This window comes from Osmerus eperlanus, chromosome 25 (assembly GCF_963692335.1).
Source record: "Osmerus eperlanus chromosome 25, fOsmEpe2.1, whole genome shotgun sequence".
Classification (NCBI taxonomy): domain Eukaryota; kingdom Metazoa; phylum Chordata; class Actinopteri; order Osmeriformes; family Osmeridae; genus Osmerus; species Osmerus eperlanus.
In genome coordinates, this window is record NC_085042.1 from 6,101,965 (window position 1) to 6,119,738 (window position 17,774).

A 17,774-nucleotide genomic window follows, 5' to 3' on the forward strand; every position below is an offset into this window, starting at 1 on the left:
TAGAAGATAGAGAATAATATACAATATATTGTTAATGCACATGGACTATTTTTGTGGAAAGAAAAATATTTGCCACTTGGTGACCATAAATAAAAGAACGTTTCCAATAAAGTCAAGCGTCTTGATTATTTTCATGAAAATGCTTGGACAGTGTTTTATTTTAGGCCTACTTTCACATGGACAAACATTCTAAAAGGAAACAAAGTTGCCTTAGTAACCATGAAGTCAAAAGCAGCTTGCCTTTGTACTTTAGAACCCAGACACCAGGAAAGACCTTTCCATGTAGACATCTGACATGAGCTAGACTGGGACTTGGAATGACAGATGTACATCCATTACACACACAATTTCTCTTTGCAACAGCACCGTTTAGTCCAGTGGTTCTCAACCCTGGTCCTTGGTACCCCCTGCCCTGCATGTTTGAGATGTTTCCCTGCTCCAACACACCTGATTCTAATGAATGGTCGTTATCAGGCTTCTGCAGAGCTAGATAACTGCCCGATCATTAGAATCAGGTGTGGAGCAGGGAAATATCTAAAACATGCAGGGCAGGGGGTACCAAGGACCAGGGTTGAGAACCACTTTAACAAATGATACTTGCTTTAGTAAAAATAATATTGATTATTTTGATTTAATAATTTAAACTTTTTTCCCCCACTCTCCAACCAAATCTTAGCCTACAGAATAGCACCGAATATGGATACACCATCTTATGTTGTCACCTCCCAATATACAGTATTTTCATACAAACTAGTGAGAACAACTCCATGGTCTTTGAGAGCTTTTATTGGAAGGTGAAGGAATCGTCTCAAACCATTTGAGTGCAAATGAAAAGCAACATTTCATCCATGTACATTTATTTACAGATGAAACTGGCACTTTGAGGCAAGGTCAACTCAATCAGTGGGATAGGTTAAGAGTTAGGACAAAGAGTGTAGACCTGACATGGTCTTGTCACACTCTAACTTTACAGAATCTACATGCTTTTTGCTTCAGGTCCAGGGAATGTTCATGACTTCAAAACAAGCTAGAGTCACTGGTAAGGATCTTGCGTCAGGATGTAGCCTACACCAATATCTGATAAACCGTTGTCTTGAATTTGGTGCGATAAACCTTAGTAAACACCTAAAAAAAAACTGGAACACTTGGTAATATTGACGTAAGTGCATCAAATTGCCAACAGCTGCAGTTCAACACCTAGTATATGCTGCTGTTACCAGTTACGTTGAACCTCAGTTATCTAAAGATGCTTCCCCCCTCCTTGTTAATCTCTCCCAACATGACACCAGTCACCTGGAGAAAGTGCAACCGACATTATCAGCCCCCCAATTCATTTGGCCATGATAGGGGAGAGTGTGGTTGACCAGTGGAGGAAGCCTCTTTGAGACACAGCCAGAGACTTGATCACTTTCAAAGAGTTTCCTGCCCATGCAAGCCGCCTCCAGAATCCTCTTCCCTTAAAGCTACCTCTGCTAAAAAAAAAAATAACTAAGAACATTTGCCCAATGTGGGAATGATCAATATCACAAGCCTCATTTTATAGTTAGTTGTGATGACAGTAACTAAAGATGACAGTTTAATTTCCATGATAGATAAGGGAGGGTGTGAGTGGGGAGGGGCACATTTTAATGCAGCATTTCTTGTTGTCGTTTTTTTGAGTGGCACCTATGTCTTGTGATCTCCAGGCAAACAAATCATAAAAAGAAAAACAAAACAAATCAATATGCAAGTGTCCAAATTCAGTTTCTTTAGAGTCTATCGTAGAAAAAGAGGAAAATGACAAGTCGAAGATCTGGTAAAGCAAGTTCTTGGTTTCATTTCTTCTCTTCCGCCTTCTCTTTCTTCTCTTCCACCTTCTCCTCTTTCTTCTCTTCCCCGGTCTTGTCATCCGACGTCTTGGTCTTGCCCTCGTCCTTCACAGTGAGCTCCTCCAGCTTCTCCGCCACTTTGTTTGCACTGTCAGTGTCCCCTGTGGAACACAACAAAACATTGATATCAAACCAACTTCCGGAACGTTCTCTACGGACGTGTGTCTATCAAGCTCATTAGCGAAGGTTAGAGGCGAGACAACAGGCTTGTTGTGTAGAGTCAGGAGAGCTGAAAGAACATTCTGGACTGTGTGCAGGACATCCCATCCCTGACCTTCTGGTAGGAGGGTCAGGGGGTGTTACATTCTGCATGTTAATGTAGCAGACAGAAAAAGTTCCCAGCAGGAAGGATCAGCTGGGAACAGAGTGAGTCTGCATATTCCCCCCCCCCCCATGCATGCATTGAGAAGCGCCTTGAAGATTCTCCACCTACCCGATCCCTCTTGAGATTTCCGGACCTCCTCCTTGCATTCATCGAACTTCACCTTGAATTTCTGAGCATCTAAAAAGGAAAGACAAATGATCATTTATCACGACATCCAAGTCATACACCAGAACCCCTCTGGCACTTTTCAACGCAAATCCTTTCGACGGATTGCGTGGCGTCTTGTCGTGACTTACTTTCTGCGTTGAGGAAACGTATGGCCAGAAGCTCTGGTTTGGGATGTTCATCTGCAAAGTCTGCTAGTGTGTTCCATACCCAGGCCCGGTCACTGCCCGCGTTGGGCTTCAGATCCATCACAGGGGAAACTGAAGACACACACACACACACACACACACACAATAATGTATAACGTATCTTTAATGCTCATTGTACAGCAAGTGCAACTCACAGGGAGTCAGGTGGCTGAGCGGTTAGGGAATCGGGCTAGTAATTAGAAGGTTGCTGGTTCGATTCCCGGCTGTGAAAAATGACGTGTCCTTGGGCAAGACACTTCACCCTACTTGCCTTGGGGGGGATGTCCCTGTACTTACTGTAAGTCGCTCTGGATAAGAGTGTCTGCTAAATGACTAAATGTAAAGAGGTGGGGCAGTAATGGTACAGAAAGCCAAACTTACTGTGGTGGTTGGCACAGATTTTCAAGGTTCGGTCTCTCCTCATCAGGAGGCGGATGGTGCCCTTCTCTTTGTGTCGCAGCAGCTTGACGTCGCCAGTGCCGCGCTCCTTCCACTCTGGGGGTTCGTTCTCAGACGCAAAACGGTACAGCTTGGCTCGCCTTGGGGCAAACAAGAGCAGGTTGACGTTGGATGGATTCCCCGAGACTGCCTTTGTTCGTTCACTTCACACGCACTCGCTTCAACAAGCATGACTTACAAAAAGGGAATGCCAAATCCTGCCCCCCATATTATTCAGAAGGTTGCCGGTTCGATTCCCCACCGTGCAAATGAAGTTGTGTCCTTGGGCAAGGCACTTTACCCTACTTGCCTCAGGGGAATGTCCCTGTGCTTACTGCATGTCGCTCTGGATAAGAGCGTCTGCTAAATGACTCAATATTAATATGAAAATGTGGTGCTGAGGGCACAGAAACGGCAACCTTGAAAGCAATGCCGTTTAGTAAAACACGTACATTTTAAAGAGCTCTTCCTCGTCTTCCTCTAGTGTCTTCACATCCTGCTCTGGGAGGGACACAATGGGCTCAAAGTGAGGGTCGTGGTTGGTATCTTCTGCATTATCTGTGGATGCATCGTGGTCTTCTTGTGGCTCCTACAAGGGGAAACAATAGATTTTAAAACAACATTCAGAACTATATTTCGCATGATTTTAGAAACTACGAGTGGCCTTTTGGGGGGGTTTCATCTAGTTGCAACTAGATTGCTTCAGGTTGTTAAGATCCGAGGTAAAGCCCTCAGTGGGAGAGCGTCCACACTGACCGCACAGCAGTGTGAATAGAGGGATTGTGGAGATCAGGGTTGGGGGTTCTCTTTTGTGTGCGCTTCACAGTTACCACAGGCTTGCAAATGGCTGGTGCTGAGCCAAGCAAATGTGTGCAAATGTGCGACATGCCTTGCCATTCCATGACAAATAGGTCTTGTAGCTTTCAGCTTGTAGTAGAACCATACAATACCAAAGTATCAAAAGTTACTATGGGTGCATGCGGAAATTGATAATTACGTGAAATTTCGTTTGACCTGCAGATGGCTTGTTCCATGTAATAAATTACTTTTTTGACAAGCTATTAACTAGTTATCTGAAATACACGTTCATTGATAAATGCTAAGAACATAGCCTTGCTGGCCAAATGGATGTCTGAAAACTTTAAGCGGAGGGGCGCATGTGACTCCATGCTTCCAGGAAACCAAAAGGCACATTTGCCAGTCATCTCCGTCACTGACCAGCTAGATTTAACGTAAAAACAAAGAAGCATGGAAGACCAAGTCAGTAATGTAACCGCTAGAACCAACGCCTGGTTGGTCAAAATGTAGTTGGTTTAACATAAAACACCAGTACATTTAGTTGCCAAGCCGAGTTTGGCCTGCTGTGTCTGAGCTAGCTAGCCTAGCTTTAAAGCTAGCGTGCTTGCTGCGAATGCTAGGCCATTCATAGAGCTCCACACATCGACACTAGTAAACGTAGCTAACTAACAATTTAACAAGCTAGCAATCGTCGGTGCACTTCCCACTTTCAAAGATGCAATTGTCTGTCCAATTAAAAGTTAGCTAGCTACATGATGCAATAGTAAGCTATCATAGCGACCAAGTTTGCTGATAACTGCAAACTAGGCTACGCAGGCTAGCTAGCATCATTCTGCATCGCAGCTAACAACTGTTGTCAGGTGAGAAAACACTTACAAAGCCAAATACGTAGAATTAAATCATGACTTAACCCGACGACAGTTTGATTATCTGCACATCAGCAAGCCAAGTACCCTTTAGCTCGGCAAAGTATCTACCTAAAGAGGGACACATTGAAATAGCCCATTTTGATAAGCTAGCTAGCAAGTTAATGATGGCTACTAGTAACTAGATAGCTGCCCATTTAGCCCCAAACCAGACCAGGCTAGAGAAAGGCGGCAAAAGTACACTGTTTTACACATTAAACACATTCAACGTACAGCTTTTATTTCACCCGTATTGCTAGTTACCATAATTAAGCAAATGTTCACTATTTACGCCTAACTGAAATAAACTGACATTGTTAATTTAGATCCTAGTCGGCGTTTTCCTCTTTGCAGTGCCTGGTTAACTTTGATAATACCTATGAAAATACATAATTTTAAATAAAATCTTCATTTCAATGCATTTAAGACACTCAAGAACATAAAAAAATCGTAATCTCACCTTCGGATCTGCCATATTAATGTAGATGTTTATAGATGATGGAAGTTATTCGAAAGATTCAAACCAAACTCGTCCTTCCCTTTGGTTTTCTTTCGCCTCTTCCTGCTGCTGGTACTGCGACTTGCTTTCGCGCGCTGAAATTTGCTGCTATGCTACAGCACAAACCCTTTGCAACGTTGACAAATATATTTTAGACATGAATGAATCAATTGTGCTTCACATAAACAATTGTTAATTGCAATGCAAGTATTATTATTTGATCGTCTATTCGTGTTTAGACAATTTTAATAACTTAAGTTTATTTATATTTCACCACGCATTTCGTTTACCACACTTACTGTGCATTTGTCAAATTACAAAATAAATTGTCATGTTTTTGTATGATCAAGTTATGTTCATACAATAACGAAATCTAAAAATAAAAGTAACAATGCAACAAATTAATTCACATTAAACAGCGAGAAGCCTTTAAGAGCTATAGTAATCGTCACTTCCTGTGTCTGATTTAACGTAAATGTAATATATTTTGTAATAAAAATATAAATTGAATAATCATGCATACAATTGCACTGTTTCTTCGCTGAAGTTATATTTGTTGTGAAATGTGTATAATGATATATCTTTCTTTATTAAATATCCCTGCATGTCAAAGTTCAGAGTCACACGTGTTTCCACAACATGGCAGCTAGCACACATCAGCAATTGCCGTGCCAGTCATAAGTGAAACTACGCGCAGTTACAGTGAGTGAACCTTTGAATAAATTGTATTTAACTCCGTTTCAAGTGCTTATGCGCAGTTACAAATGCTCAAAGTTCTGCAAGTTTATCAAGCATACTTACAAAGTGAGTTAACTTGAGACCCTGTGTCTGATTTGCGAGCTAACTGTACATGCGTAAGGTTTGTTATTTCCCTCAGTTACAGTACAGCAAATGGCAGATGTTCACATCCCATTATCTGCCTCTCCACATCTGAATGAGGATAATGACACGGGCGGGGGGAGTATCATTACAGAAGACAAAGTGGATGGAGTAACATCTGGTAAAGGAAAAGCAGATGGGGGTGGAGAGGAAGAGGAGGGCTCCGACCCAAACATGTACCGCTACATCAAAGAGGACCTGTTTACATCGGAGATCTTCAAAGTGGAGATCCAAAATTTACCGAAGTATATCGGTTTTAACGACGTGAAGAAGTTCCTGGCCAAGCATGGCGTCAACCCTCACAAGATCAAAATGTTTGGGAAGCAGCCATTCGCCTTCGTCACCTTCAAAAACGAGGAGGAGCGGGACAAAGCCATGAAGATGCTGCACGGGATGCAGTGGAAGGGACGGGCACTGAGCGTGCGGCTGGCCAAGCCCAAGGTCGACCCCATACTCAGGAAGAGGAGGCAGGACGAGACGGAGGGGTCAGGGCAGCCCCCGTCGAAACGGCAGCAGGAGGCAGAGGAAGACGAGGTACCTTTCAGCACCCAGATCGCCAATGTGGTGACCCCCCTGTGGAATGTGCCCTATGAGGAACAACTACAGAGGAAACAGCAGGCGGTAGAGGGGGTGCTGCAGAGCCTATCGAGGTAGGGGCAGGGCCACCTTCCTGATTCTCATCACCCCAAGATTACCTGTATGCACTTGATTATGCTAGTGCTACACCTTGTGTTCAATGTCAGACTAAAGTGTTAAGCCGCAAAGGACACAATAAAACCAAAAACGACATCATAGCTCCAACAAGGGTGTTCAAAACCAAATTGGATTTGAATTCCATGTCACGCTTGCCTTTCTCCCATGTCTCCTCAGAGAAATAGGCTTCACCAACAAGGAAATGCTAGCCTGGCTGTACACGCAGCGAAACAAGCACAACAACATGTGTTGTCCCCTGGAAACCATCAGACCATCACCCTTACTGGTACCATCACATCCTGTTGACTCATTCCGTTTGTTCTTTTTTTTTTTTTTTTTTTTTTTACAGCATAGCTCCATGCGACAATAACTGATCCCTTTTCTCTTGTCCCGCAGACTGAGTACAGGAACAAGTGTGAGTTCCTCATCTCTATGGGGGCAAACGGCGAGGATAAGACGGTGGGTTTCCGACTGGGGAAGTACAAAGGAGGCTCCTGTGCCGTGGTGGGCCCCTCCGACTCCATCCATGTGTCAGCCAGGGCCAAGAGAGTGGTCAGCGAGGTCCAGAAATTCATCAGGCAAGTCCATGTCATTGAACAATCTCGAGAGAGATATCACGTCTTGGCCCTGTGTCGATTCGAAATCCTCGGCTGAGATGTGATATCTGCGTCAAAAGATGATGTTCGTAGTTTCTGAGCTGCCTCGCGGAGTCTGGCATCCAGGACACAAACGGAGCCATCTTGACGCAATGAAAAGGTCACATAAACACCGCAACCATACCTGCAGCTGTTGTTGCCGTCATGTGTTGTCCCGTGGCTTTCATTTACCAGAAGCTTTTATCCCAAGCAACTTTTTTGATCTGTAGTGAAATGTTCTGAAAAAAGGTAACATCTGTGGCTTTGTTTGGTGCACAGGACAACATCTTACGCGGTGTACAGCCCTGAGACTTACGATGGGCACTGGAAGCAGTTAACCGTGAGGACCACCAGGACCGACGAGGCCATGGCCATGGTGTTTTTCAACCCACAGGTGCTCACTCCCACAGCGGCGACGGAACCGTTTGATCCCATTAGGAACTCCCAGTGTTACTTTGAATGGATGGAATGCGGTGTTGAATGATTCACGGGTCTTTTTCAGCAGCGAGGCTTGTGAAACTTACCGTACGTCTCTCCTGTGTTCTGCGACAGAAACTTGAGGAGGCTGAACTCGACGGCCTCAAGAACTCGCTGAGGCAGTTCTTCACGGAAGGGTTAGGGAAAGAAAGTGGGTTAAACTCTCTGTACTTTGTGAGAGAGGGTCAAAGGTGAGAGCATTAAAGCACATGATCGATGCACGGACCAAAGCTCGTTCTCTGTGTACACGCAAAATCAAAACGTGTTTAAGCTACTGTCTTATCATTCAGGACCTCCCCGAACCCCGAAGACCTGCCATCAGAGCTAGTATTCGGGAAGGAGTACATCTACGAAGAGCTTCTCGGTCTGAAATTCAGGATCTCTCCTCATTCCTTCTTTCAGGTAAATCAGTTTATAATTTGTTAATATCATGTCATCAAGTTATTTTAATAGACCTACTAATGTTCTCTGTACACTACAAGGGAGTCAGGTGGCTGAGCGGTGAGGGAATCGGGCTAGTAATCAGAAGGTTTCTAGTTCGATTCCCGGCTATGCCAACCAAATGACGTTGTGTCCTTGGGCAAGGCACTTCACCCTACTTGCCTCGGGGGGAATGTCCCTGTACTTACTGTAAGTCGCTCTGGATAAGAGCGTCTGCTAAATGACTAAATGTAAATGTACTACAAATGGTGAGTATTTCATCGTATCGTGGGGATCCATTGTAAGAGGTTGGGGGGGAGAAGGTCTGACAGCTCAGGTGTCTCTCCCAGGTGAACACTGGTGCTGCGGAGGTTCTGTACTCGACAGTGGGGGAGTGGGCCCAGCTGGACCAGGACAGCACCGTGCTGGATGTGTGCTGTGGGACCGGCACCATCGGCATATCTTTAGCAAAGGTAAACCACAACCACAATGGCTGTCTGGTGGTTTAGCTCTGCTGTAGAGGATTTGACTGCAGTTCGAGAGATCTTTCGCAGATTCAAAACCCCCTGTGTATTGCTTTGGATTAAAGCATTTTATTGTACTGTCCACCAATAATGACTTTGTTTTTCTCTGTGTACCAGAGGGTGAGGAAGGTCATTGGAATAGAACTGTGCCAGGCAGCAGTAGAGGATGCCAAAGTGAATGCCCAGATTAATGGTAACTCTTGAAGTATAGACCTAGTCAAGCTTTATCTGAACCAGAATACTTCTTTCACCATTAAAAAGTGATATGTTGACAATCCCCTTCTCACCGTCCAGGTCTGACTAATGTGGAGTACCACTGCGGCAAGGCTGAGGATGTGTTCCCCAGCGTGCTCAACGCTCTGGTGTCCCCCAACGTCACGGCCATCGTGGATCCACCCAGAGCTGGCTTACGTAAGATCACACACACACACAACAAATACAGGACTGCAGATATCATATACTGTTAGTTTGGCTTACTGTCACGGTTCAAGCTTCTCATGTGAGTCTCCGTGGACAGTTTTGAACTGAGAAACCAATTCTTTGGGCGGCCATGATGCAGATTCCAAGGTGATTCTGGCCATCCGGAGAGCGGAGCACCTGAAGAGGCTGGTGTACGTGGCGTGCAACGCCAAGGCGGCCATGACCAACTTCATAGAGTAAGTGACGCACCAATCATCTTTTCCCACCATGCCAGCCCAGAGCTTCAGAGTAGCTGAAGGCTAACTCACGCCGTCTTCAGTCTGTGCAGAGCTCCTTCCAAGCGGGTACGTGGGTCTCCCTTCCGTCCCGTGAGAGCCATGGCTGTGGACCTCTTCCCCCAGACCATGCACTGTGAGATGCTCCTGCTGTTTGAGCGGGTGGACTACAGCTCCCAGACCACCAGCAAGGAAGAGACTACAACCCCCGCGGAGAAACAGGAAGAGACAACCAGCACGTCTTAATGTATCAATAGCAGTTCATCTTTGTTAGCGAGCATGTGACAGCGTTTTTGTCAAGGGTATGCAGTCTTATGTTGACGCTGATATGGCGATAATCTACTATACTACTTTGGAATTGGTTTTGTTCACAAGGTAATTATTTTATTTTTTATCTGATTAAATTGATTTTGACCCTAAGCTATTTGGATTGCATTGGTATTGTTCCACTTACACCATTTGAGAGGTATGTGCTACAGCGCACATCTGGGATTTGCAGAAAGCTACCCCTCACTAATCTTAAACAGAAGTTCCAGACAAGGTTCCACTGCTAATGAACAAGAACCCTGTGTGGCGTAGATAAGGGGAGGGGGGAGATCTTAATATCCATCTAGACACGAGAGACGGGACAGTTAATTCATGACAATTTTATTTGCATAAACGAATATCACTGAAAGTCAGAGATCCAAGTTGCAGTAGGTACTTCATTTTCTAGGCAGCAATATCTCAAGCAAACAATCCATCATTACAACTCCAATGGTAACAAGTGTAAAAGCGTTTTTTTTTTGCGCACATACTAAACACACATACTTGGCAAGACAGAGCACACAAACATGAGCCGGGGAAAAGCACATTCTTCAAGCAGTCTAACTCTACATCAGCAGCCGTGTCCGTCGGGACAGATGCGCTGAACATTCAGGACAAGCACGCGCAGACCAAATACTTCACACAATGAAATGCACAGAAGTTAATATTTTTTGTTCCAGGAAGTGTTGCATCTTTTTGTATCTTGCCTTATATATATATTTATAGATATTATGGTGGCGTTTGCAGCAACCTAGTAATGTTCCTCTATAAAAATGCATAAGACTGAATTAAAGCTTTGGTTCACACTGCTTGTTTAGACTGTTGTTCTAAAATACGTGCTCGAGGTAAGTGTGCCAACTTCATTTTCGTAGATTTGTTGGGGATCCTAGTACACCATACATAGTTCGCCAGAGTTAGAACGCATGATGAGAACGGATGATCCTTTGTCACAAAGATGCCAAACGTACACAAACCAGAATTAAGACGAAATATGCACATGCGAGGCAGTTCTTTTTTGGGGGGGATTCTCCCAGAATATCAACGACATTGCTTTACACCATAAAAACCAACACAGTCTAAAACCATAAATGCTGAATTAAGGAAAGGGTCTTTAAATTCCCCTTGGGGGTGGGGTTAGGTCCAATAAATTCTCTTTCAAGGGAGCCCTTAAGGACATAACTAAGGCAACATGTAGTCAAGGGTTATCCTATACAAGGACACCACAATGAGGCCGTCCTAGCAACCAAGATGGAAGGGCATGGCATCTACGTCACTTAAATGGTATGGAGCGAAGCAAACGCACCTAAAAGCGGAAAACAAAACTGAAGTATAGGTCTTAGGACTGTAACATTCCCATGTGTATCTCCTTGGCCAACCTGCCTACAGTACTCCAAGCCCTTGTGCTTGTGTTCTCTACAGTGCTTAGATGGAAAGCAGGACATTAGCTAGACAGACCGGCTTGTTCAGCTCTCGTCTGGTGATATGTTTCTTCCTGAATTCCACGAACGGAAAAATAAAGACACGCTATTCAAACGACGTTCTCGTCATGTTTAGGGGTTTTGGAAAAAAGTGGTTTCACTCCGTTAATTCACATGAATTCCTTGAACTGTGAGAGTGTAACAAACTGAATTAAACCATGAGTGCAGAGAACTATACATCTGAATCTGGGTAAATTTACCAGAATCCGTTTTACCGTGCAAATCAAAAGAAGCTGGCCAATCTGCAGACAAAAGCATATTAATAATACGACTACTCACCAACCAAATTATACAAAACATCAACCATCAACTATAAAGCCAAGACAACAGCAAACAGATCGATATTCCATTTCGTACCCGATGAAAAGTTAAAATAGCTGAAGCAGACCACGACTAATCCTACTGCTCTCCAAATAAAAGAGAACTGCAGCTGAAACTTGGAGTGACCTTGAAATGTTCACCATCCCGTTACAAAAATGAGTCCATAGTGGTTGTCAGCGGTTACGGGGGGGGGGGGGGGGGGGCGCGCAGAGTTTTCAGTGTGTCGAAGCCTCCTCCTGCTGCTTTTGTGGTTTCAGTTTAAGTGCTGTACGGAGGGACGCAACAGGAGGTCCACGCTGGTCTCTCTCACGCTGGTCTCTCTCGCTCGCATATCTCTGCGTCGGCCCTGTAGTTACCATCCCCTGACGGGGCACCAGACACCAATACACCGTGGGTATAGACAGGGGAACAGTGCTACACGTGACCCTTCTCTAGGAGATCTTCACTTCTATTGCCATTTCACAAGGATGCATAAATAATTTGATGGTGGATAGGTGGGGCGTTGAGTGTAACGAGTGACTGCACTGTGTGTGTGTGTGTGTGGTCAGTGACGGGTGGGGCTGGCTTGCAGTGAGGCCTACACATCCACAGTGCACAGGGGCTCGCTCCCAGGCTGAGCTGACTCCATGATGGTCATCTTGGGCTTCTTTCTCGTTTCCTCCTGAGGCATGAGACAAGGGCGTCGTTAGCAGAAGGAACAGCCCCATCTAAAAGAGTGTGTACCTTGAGGGGTTAACAGACCGCCCCCCCCCCCCCCCCCCCCCCCCCCCCCTGCCACAACAAAGTCAGGCAGAGGCCAGGACCTCCTCGGACACGCCGCTATTGCTTTCTCACTCACCCTTTCCTTGGCCAGCTTCTTCATCTCTTCTTGCAGTTTGTTCAGGATGTGAAGGTTTGGCTTGTTCTTTTTGGCATACTGCTGCAGCTCAATCACGCTCTTGTCTGAATTCTCCTACAGGCACGAAACAAACCCAGATCAGGCCTTCGGTTAACAGCAGAAACAAGCACATTATGACCGGATTCGTCCGAGTTCTCATCTAGCCGAGTCCCTCCCCTGGCCTGGCCGGTGTGGTCTGGTGTCGGGGAGGGGCTGTGCGGAGGCCGTTACCTTCTTCACCATCTTATTGCTCTCTCGGCCGTACATGCGCAGTAGGGAGCCCCAGTTCTTGACGTGGGGGTGGAGCATCTGCAGGATCTTCTGGGAGGCCAGCTGTTTCCCCACACGCTTGTTCTTGCCTGGAGACGCCCCGACAAGGAGCAACAGAGCATCAGCTCCCGGCTGAAACTGCTTTCGATAGGGTAGATCAGCCAGGGATGGTGGTGTGTTTGCGTGTGGTGGAGTTGTGCTACTTACACCACCCTCGCACGGTGTGTTTGCCACACGTCATGACGTATTCGCTCTTCTGGTTCTTGCCAGGGATCACCTCAAACTGGATGCTGGTGTCGCCCATCCCATGGTTTCTGCAGGGACACGAGCCACGGGGTCACGACTGAGTTGACCATGATGTGGGTTTACTGTGAGTGTTTTACAGGATGTGGGTTTACTATGACATGAGTTTACCATGATGTGGGTTTACTGTGAGTGTTTTACAGGATGTGGGTTTACCATGACATGAGTTTACAATGTTTACCATGATGTGGGTTTACTATGACATCAGTTTACAATGATATCGATTAACTATATCATAGTAAAAGCCATGGATTTCCTGAAGACATTTCTAACCCGTGTCATGCGTCTTACCTCTTAAGGCACTCATGCAGAATCTGATATGGTGAGAGCAAGCCTGCTTTATTAGTCAGCTCGTACACCCTCGAATCTTCAATACTGATATGATTAAAATACTGGAAGGAGAGAGAAATTCATAAATAGTAAGTAGTCAATGTATCCCTTGTCCCAGTAGGGTCACTTATTATAGATCGGAACTGGAAAATGATTACAACTTTAAAACGATTATTCAAGTTAAATCTCTCTAGCTCGTGGGTTGCCAGGTACCTCCAGTTCATCCCCCTCTGTGGGCTTCTCTTCGGACGTCTGCTTCACAAAGTCAGGGATGAGGATCTCCAGTGTGGCTCGAGCTGAGGGTGAGACCATCAGCACACGTCAGACCCAGGGCCTCAGCGGGAATGAACACTGCCACTGAGGTTCACTATGGCAGACAGCCCTGTGCATTTTGCGTCTTCAAACGTCCTAAATGGCCGTGGGCCAGGTATTAGGGATAATTCGCAGTGGTACACTGTAGTGAGAGCTAAACTTTGTGTATCTCAGCAGACTAGCATGGGTGGAGGGAACGTTCGGGGCAGGCTCCTGTTGTACTTCCTATACGCTCCATTGCCTTTTTCATTTAGCGTCTGCTAAACGTATACAATATTAAAAAAGGGAAGTTACCAGCTTTATTCTTGGCCAGTTTTTTACTGCTGGCAGTTCCTGTTCCGTAGGTCACTCCATCGATGATGACCGACGCTCCGAAAGGCTCACTTGGATTCTCTGGAGGAAGCGAACAGGCACACAGTTCTCACGCTAGAGCTCAACGTCACATATACTCGTTGCTGAAATTGAAGACATGTTAGAATAGGGAATCGACTGACTTACCACATTCAAAAAAGTTGTAAACAGGGCGGACCTTAAGGACGCGTTGCATATATTCATGTAGGATGCAAACTTCGGACTTCCCGTTAGGGTTGATGACAAACTCTGGGAAACGAAAGCAGAGCAGATTAGACGTGGGCGAGATGGAACGCGGTTCGTTTGCCGCCCGCCGGGTGCCGTCAGCGCACCTTTCTTGGTGGGGGCGTCCTGGACGGACAAAGTGATGAGCTTCTGGTTGGCAGGCAGGATGGGCCGCTCCGACTCGGCCTGCTTCCTCTTCATGTCCCGGTTGAACTGGCGGCGCTCGGCCCAGGTCCGGAACTTCTTCACGGTCACCTGCTCAAAGTCGAAACACTTCTCCAGGTAGCTGCGGAACTCGTCGATGTCTGGGTCGAACACGGAGAGAGAGGCATGTTAAGTCACCCCCAATCTAACCTTCACACTCAAGTCAGGTTGTTGCCTTTTTAAAAGTATTTAACCAAGACTATTGGATCAATCGTTGAAACAGAATCGCTTAAACTTACCTATCGACTCATCTTTGCACACCTCCACCTTGGCTTTGACCTGGCCCAGGGCCCCCTGGGCAGTCTCCCACCCCTGGGGCCCCTTGGGCTTGGGGCGGGCGTCCGGGGCCGGCTCCGTGCCTGGGCCCTCGCCCTCCTTCTCCTCCGGGCCGGCGGCCGGCGCGGGGGTCTCCTCCTGGGCCGTGGAGTCGGGCTCGTCCGGCCTCTCCACCGAGTCGGCCTCCTCGCCGGGCTTCGCCGGGGACACCTCGGCGGCGGGGGTCACCTCGCCGTTCAGGTCGCGCTCCTCCTGGTTCTTCATCTTCCTGTAGTGCAGGCAGGGAATGCTGCTGGTGGGAGGGTCGTGTTTCTGGGGAGCACACCGCAGGGGAGGGGAGAGGCATCAAAGGAACAGGAGAACACAGCTTCTGTTCGCGGTCCGGATCTCAGGCACAAGTCCCGAACCACGAGAAGAACAACCCTGATGTGATGCGATGGGTTAAAAAAAGGTGGCGTTTTTGAATGCGCGTCTTTACCCGTATGCTCCCAGTCCCCAGGAAGTAGGGCCTGGACCAGCTGACCACCCTGGTCTCCCTGTGGAGGTAAACTGGAATGCCCGAGTTATGGAATGTCATGATCCAGCCATCCGGGAGGGGCTCAGTGGGGGGGCGTCCACGACCTGGGAACCACAATCACGTTAGTCTCCACCCACCACACAGAATGCACTCATGGTTTCAGCGGTAACATGGATATTAATGTAACCTTAAATGTAAAAAAAAAAAAAAAAGTGTCCCGTTTGTGAACTTGACAGAGTTCGTCAGACAGTGCCGAAGCATTGCCGCCTCGCGCCAGAGCCCAGTGACCTGCTGCCCGCCACTCACTCTTCAGGACTGTTTTGATCTTGGTCATCATGGGCTGAACGCCCTCCCCGTCAGACGGGTGGTCGCGGTCGCTGTCCCCGCCGTACTTGTCCTCGGCCAGGCGCATCTTCTTGGGCACGGGCATGCCCTCTTCCAGCAGGGCATCGACGTCATTGTCAAAGTCCTCCTGGAAGACAGAGCCATTGAGGGTGGGGGGGGGAAGAGAGAGAGGAGGAGGAGGGGGGGACATCCCTAGGTTTGAGCGTTTGTGTGTGCTCTGAGGTACTGCAGGAGGGGAACAACAGGATCTGAGAACATGGCCGAGAGCATCTAGAAGGGTGTACTGTGGTGATGCTGGGGGGGTGCTGATTATGTTCAACGGATGTGATGCTCCAGCCACACCGGCAGGGGGGCCCCTGCTCACATACCTCGTACGAGTAGTTCAGGCCTTCGTCATCCGCCTGCTCCTGCTGAATTATCACCTCAGACCTGAACCCGCCCGGGTCTCCGTAGTCGGGGTCCAGGAAGTTCTCGCTGAAGTCCTCCAGCTCGTCGAGGACGGCGAACTCCACGTTGTTCTCCAGGTCTGCCTCCACCTCCTCCCCTCCTCCTCCCCTGCCTGGGCAACCCGCTAAGTTCCCCACACCCGAGACACCCTCCACAGGCCCCGGCTCTGTGGCGTCATGCAACCCCCCGTTCACCCTCTCTGCGCCGGCCTCCCCTCCTCCCTCCTGACCCACGCCTGTGTAGAGCACCTTCCTGTCTTTGCTGTTGCAGGTCTCCGCGAAGCTCACGCTGATCTTAACGTCTCGGAGCAACTTGAGGTCAGGGAGGAACTTGGTGACGGGGGGAGCGTGACGGGCTGTTCTGGGGCAGGGGGGGTTGGGGTCGCCGTCGTCGGACGGTTGGCTACAGAAGGACAAGGAGCCCTTGGTGAGGAGCTGAAGCTGCTGTTCTGCCCCTGCCGGGTTTAGGGGGTGTCCATCACCACCAGAGCTAACGTCCATTTCCTCTGCGTCACTGGACGTTTGCAGGGGAGGTGGTGGAGGTGCATTACCATTAAGGCTGTCCTTGTTTGAATCGGGGGGTTCCAAAGGAAGGGGGGGTAACACATCATCTATCTCCATTATGACTGGCTAACGGCTGACAAACCAAATATAAATGCTCTAAGCGCTGACCCTGACTGCACAATCTACTTCTAATTACCTTTCAGGCAAAACACATGCAGAAGCACATCAAACGAAAGCCCACGTCCCTGTATTGACCAAGTACCAGTCTTGAATACGTTAAGCTGACTACATTGTTCTTTTCATTAATGTAGACAGCTTTTTAGAATCACTGTCTCAATTATTGGAAATCACAATGCATTCAGCTTATATGTTGCTTGAGTCTAGGATCTGCTCATCCTCCTCCGTCGTATCTGCCCTATGAAACAAAAAAACACCAAAAACAATTGAATACTTCAAAATAATTTGAGTCAACTAATACTTGATCGTGGTTGAGTTGATAAGGAAAATATGTCGGTAGTTGACAACCGAGTGCACAAATTGCGGCTTCACGTAGCCAATTATCTTAAAGATTAATAGTGCCACCAGCTAGTTATGTGTCGACTATAAGAATAACGTGTTGCTAGCTAGCTAGCTAACGACTGAATGGAACTGACTCATTGTCTGTTAGCTCAATAATCACCTGTTAGCTAGACTAGCTAGCTACTAGACGTAGGCTACGGATTGACAGCTGAGTCCATCTTTAACAGGTTATTTGATTGCATTTCAAATATAACACTTGCTATTACAGACAGCATACAAGTACAATCTAGACTTAGTCCGCTAGCTGGCTAGTTACTGTAGCTAATTGGTAGCGAGCAACTTGCTAGCTAGCCAACTTAAAAAGATAGAGCTAGCTACAGTAGCTAGCGTTCTTCTTCTGTCTGGCTAGTGGAAGTTCGTCGTTCTCCTACAACCATGCAAGCAAATCAACTGTTCGCAAATTTAAGTATTAAAGCTGGCTGTGTGAAATCAGATGCTATATTTCGATACTCACCAACAGAATAGCTTATGATCTTCCAGTCTAATCAGCTAACAGACATAATTTTAAGATAACACTGCACACAGCTCAATTCCTTGCTCCGCCATCTTGCAGACAGCTGCAATCAGCACACATAAACCCCTCCCCAACCCATACCGGCTTTTTCGAGATTGACACATCAT

General features: G+C 47.0%; 3 protein-coding genes and 1 non-coding gene across 4 annotated transcripts; 1 reads left to right on the forward strand and 3 right to left on the reverse strand.

The window, feature by feature from the left end:
• Window positions 1-1,575: 1,575 nt before the first annotated feature.
• On the reverse strand, window positions 1,576-5,306 carry ranbp1 (RAN binding protein 1). The gene is made up of 6 exons (XM_062451272.1): window positions 5,148-5,306; window positions 3,437-3,573; window positions 2,928-3,085; window positions 2,490-2,618; window positions 2,302-2,370; window positions 1,576-1,969 (listed from the first exon to the last, which is right to left on the reverse strand). The coding sequence occupies exons 1-6, from the start codon at window positions 5,160-5,162 to the stop codon at window positions 1,815-1,817; spliced, it is 663 nt and encodes a 220-aa protein (XP_062307256.1). The 5' UTR covers window positions 5,163-5,306; the 3' UTR covers window positions 1,576-1,814.
• LOC134012403 (small nucleolar RNA SNORA77) lies at window positions 2,114-2,244 on the reverse strand. The gene has a single exon (XR_009928580.1). It is a non-coding gene; the product is annotated as a small nucleolar RNA SNORA77 (small nucleolar RNA).
• trmt2a (tRNA methyltransferase 2 homolog A) lies at window positions 4,528-9,856 on the forward strand. The gene is made up of 13 exons (XM_062451265.1): window positions 4,528-4,642; window positions 5,800-5,888; window positions 6,064-6,715; window positions 6,936-7,044; window positions 7,155-7,336; window positions 7,673-7,787; window positions 7,946-8,061; window positions 8,161-8,272; window positions 8,641-8,763; window positions 8,932-9,007; window positions 9,109-9,225; window positions 9,374-9,470; window positions 9,554-9,856. Exons 3-13 carry the CDS (start codon window positions 6,078-6,080, stop codon window positions 9,753-9,755), a joined length of 1,887 nt encoding a protein of 628 aa, XP_062307249.1. The 5' UTR covers window positions 4,528-4,642; window positions 5,800-5,888; window positions 6,064-6,077; the 3' UTR covers window positions 9,756-9,856.
• A 284-nt stretch (window positions 9,857-10,140) lies between these two features.
• Window positions 10,141-17,755, reverse strand: dgcr8 (DGCR8 microprocessor complex subunit). Its single transcript, XM_062451377.1, has 14 exons — window positions 17,608-17,755; window positions 15,993-16,989; window positions 15,586-15,751; window positions 15,241-15,383; window positions 14,726-15,074; window positions 14,390-14,587; window positions 14,205-14,306; window positions 14,001-14,099; window positions 13,608-13,690; window positions 13,356-13,456; window positions 12,969-13,075; window positions 12,723-12,850; window positions 12,453-12,566; window positions 10,141-12,275 (listed from the first exon to the last, which is right to left on the reverse strand). Exons 2-14 carry the CDS (start codon window positions 16,689-16,691, stop codon window positions 12,192-12,194), a joined length of 2,373 nt encoding a protein of 790 aa, XP_062307361.1. The 5' UTR covers window positions 16,692-16,989; window positions 17,608-17,755; the 3' UTR covers window positions 10,141-12,191.
• Window positions 17,756-17,774: the final 19 nt, after the last annotated feature.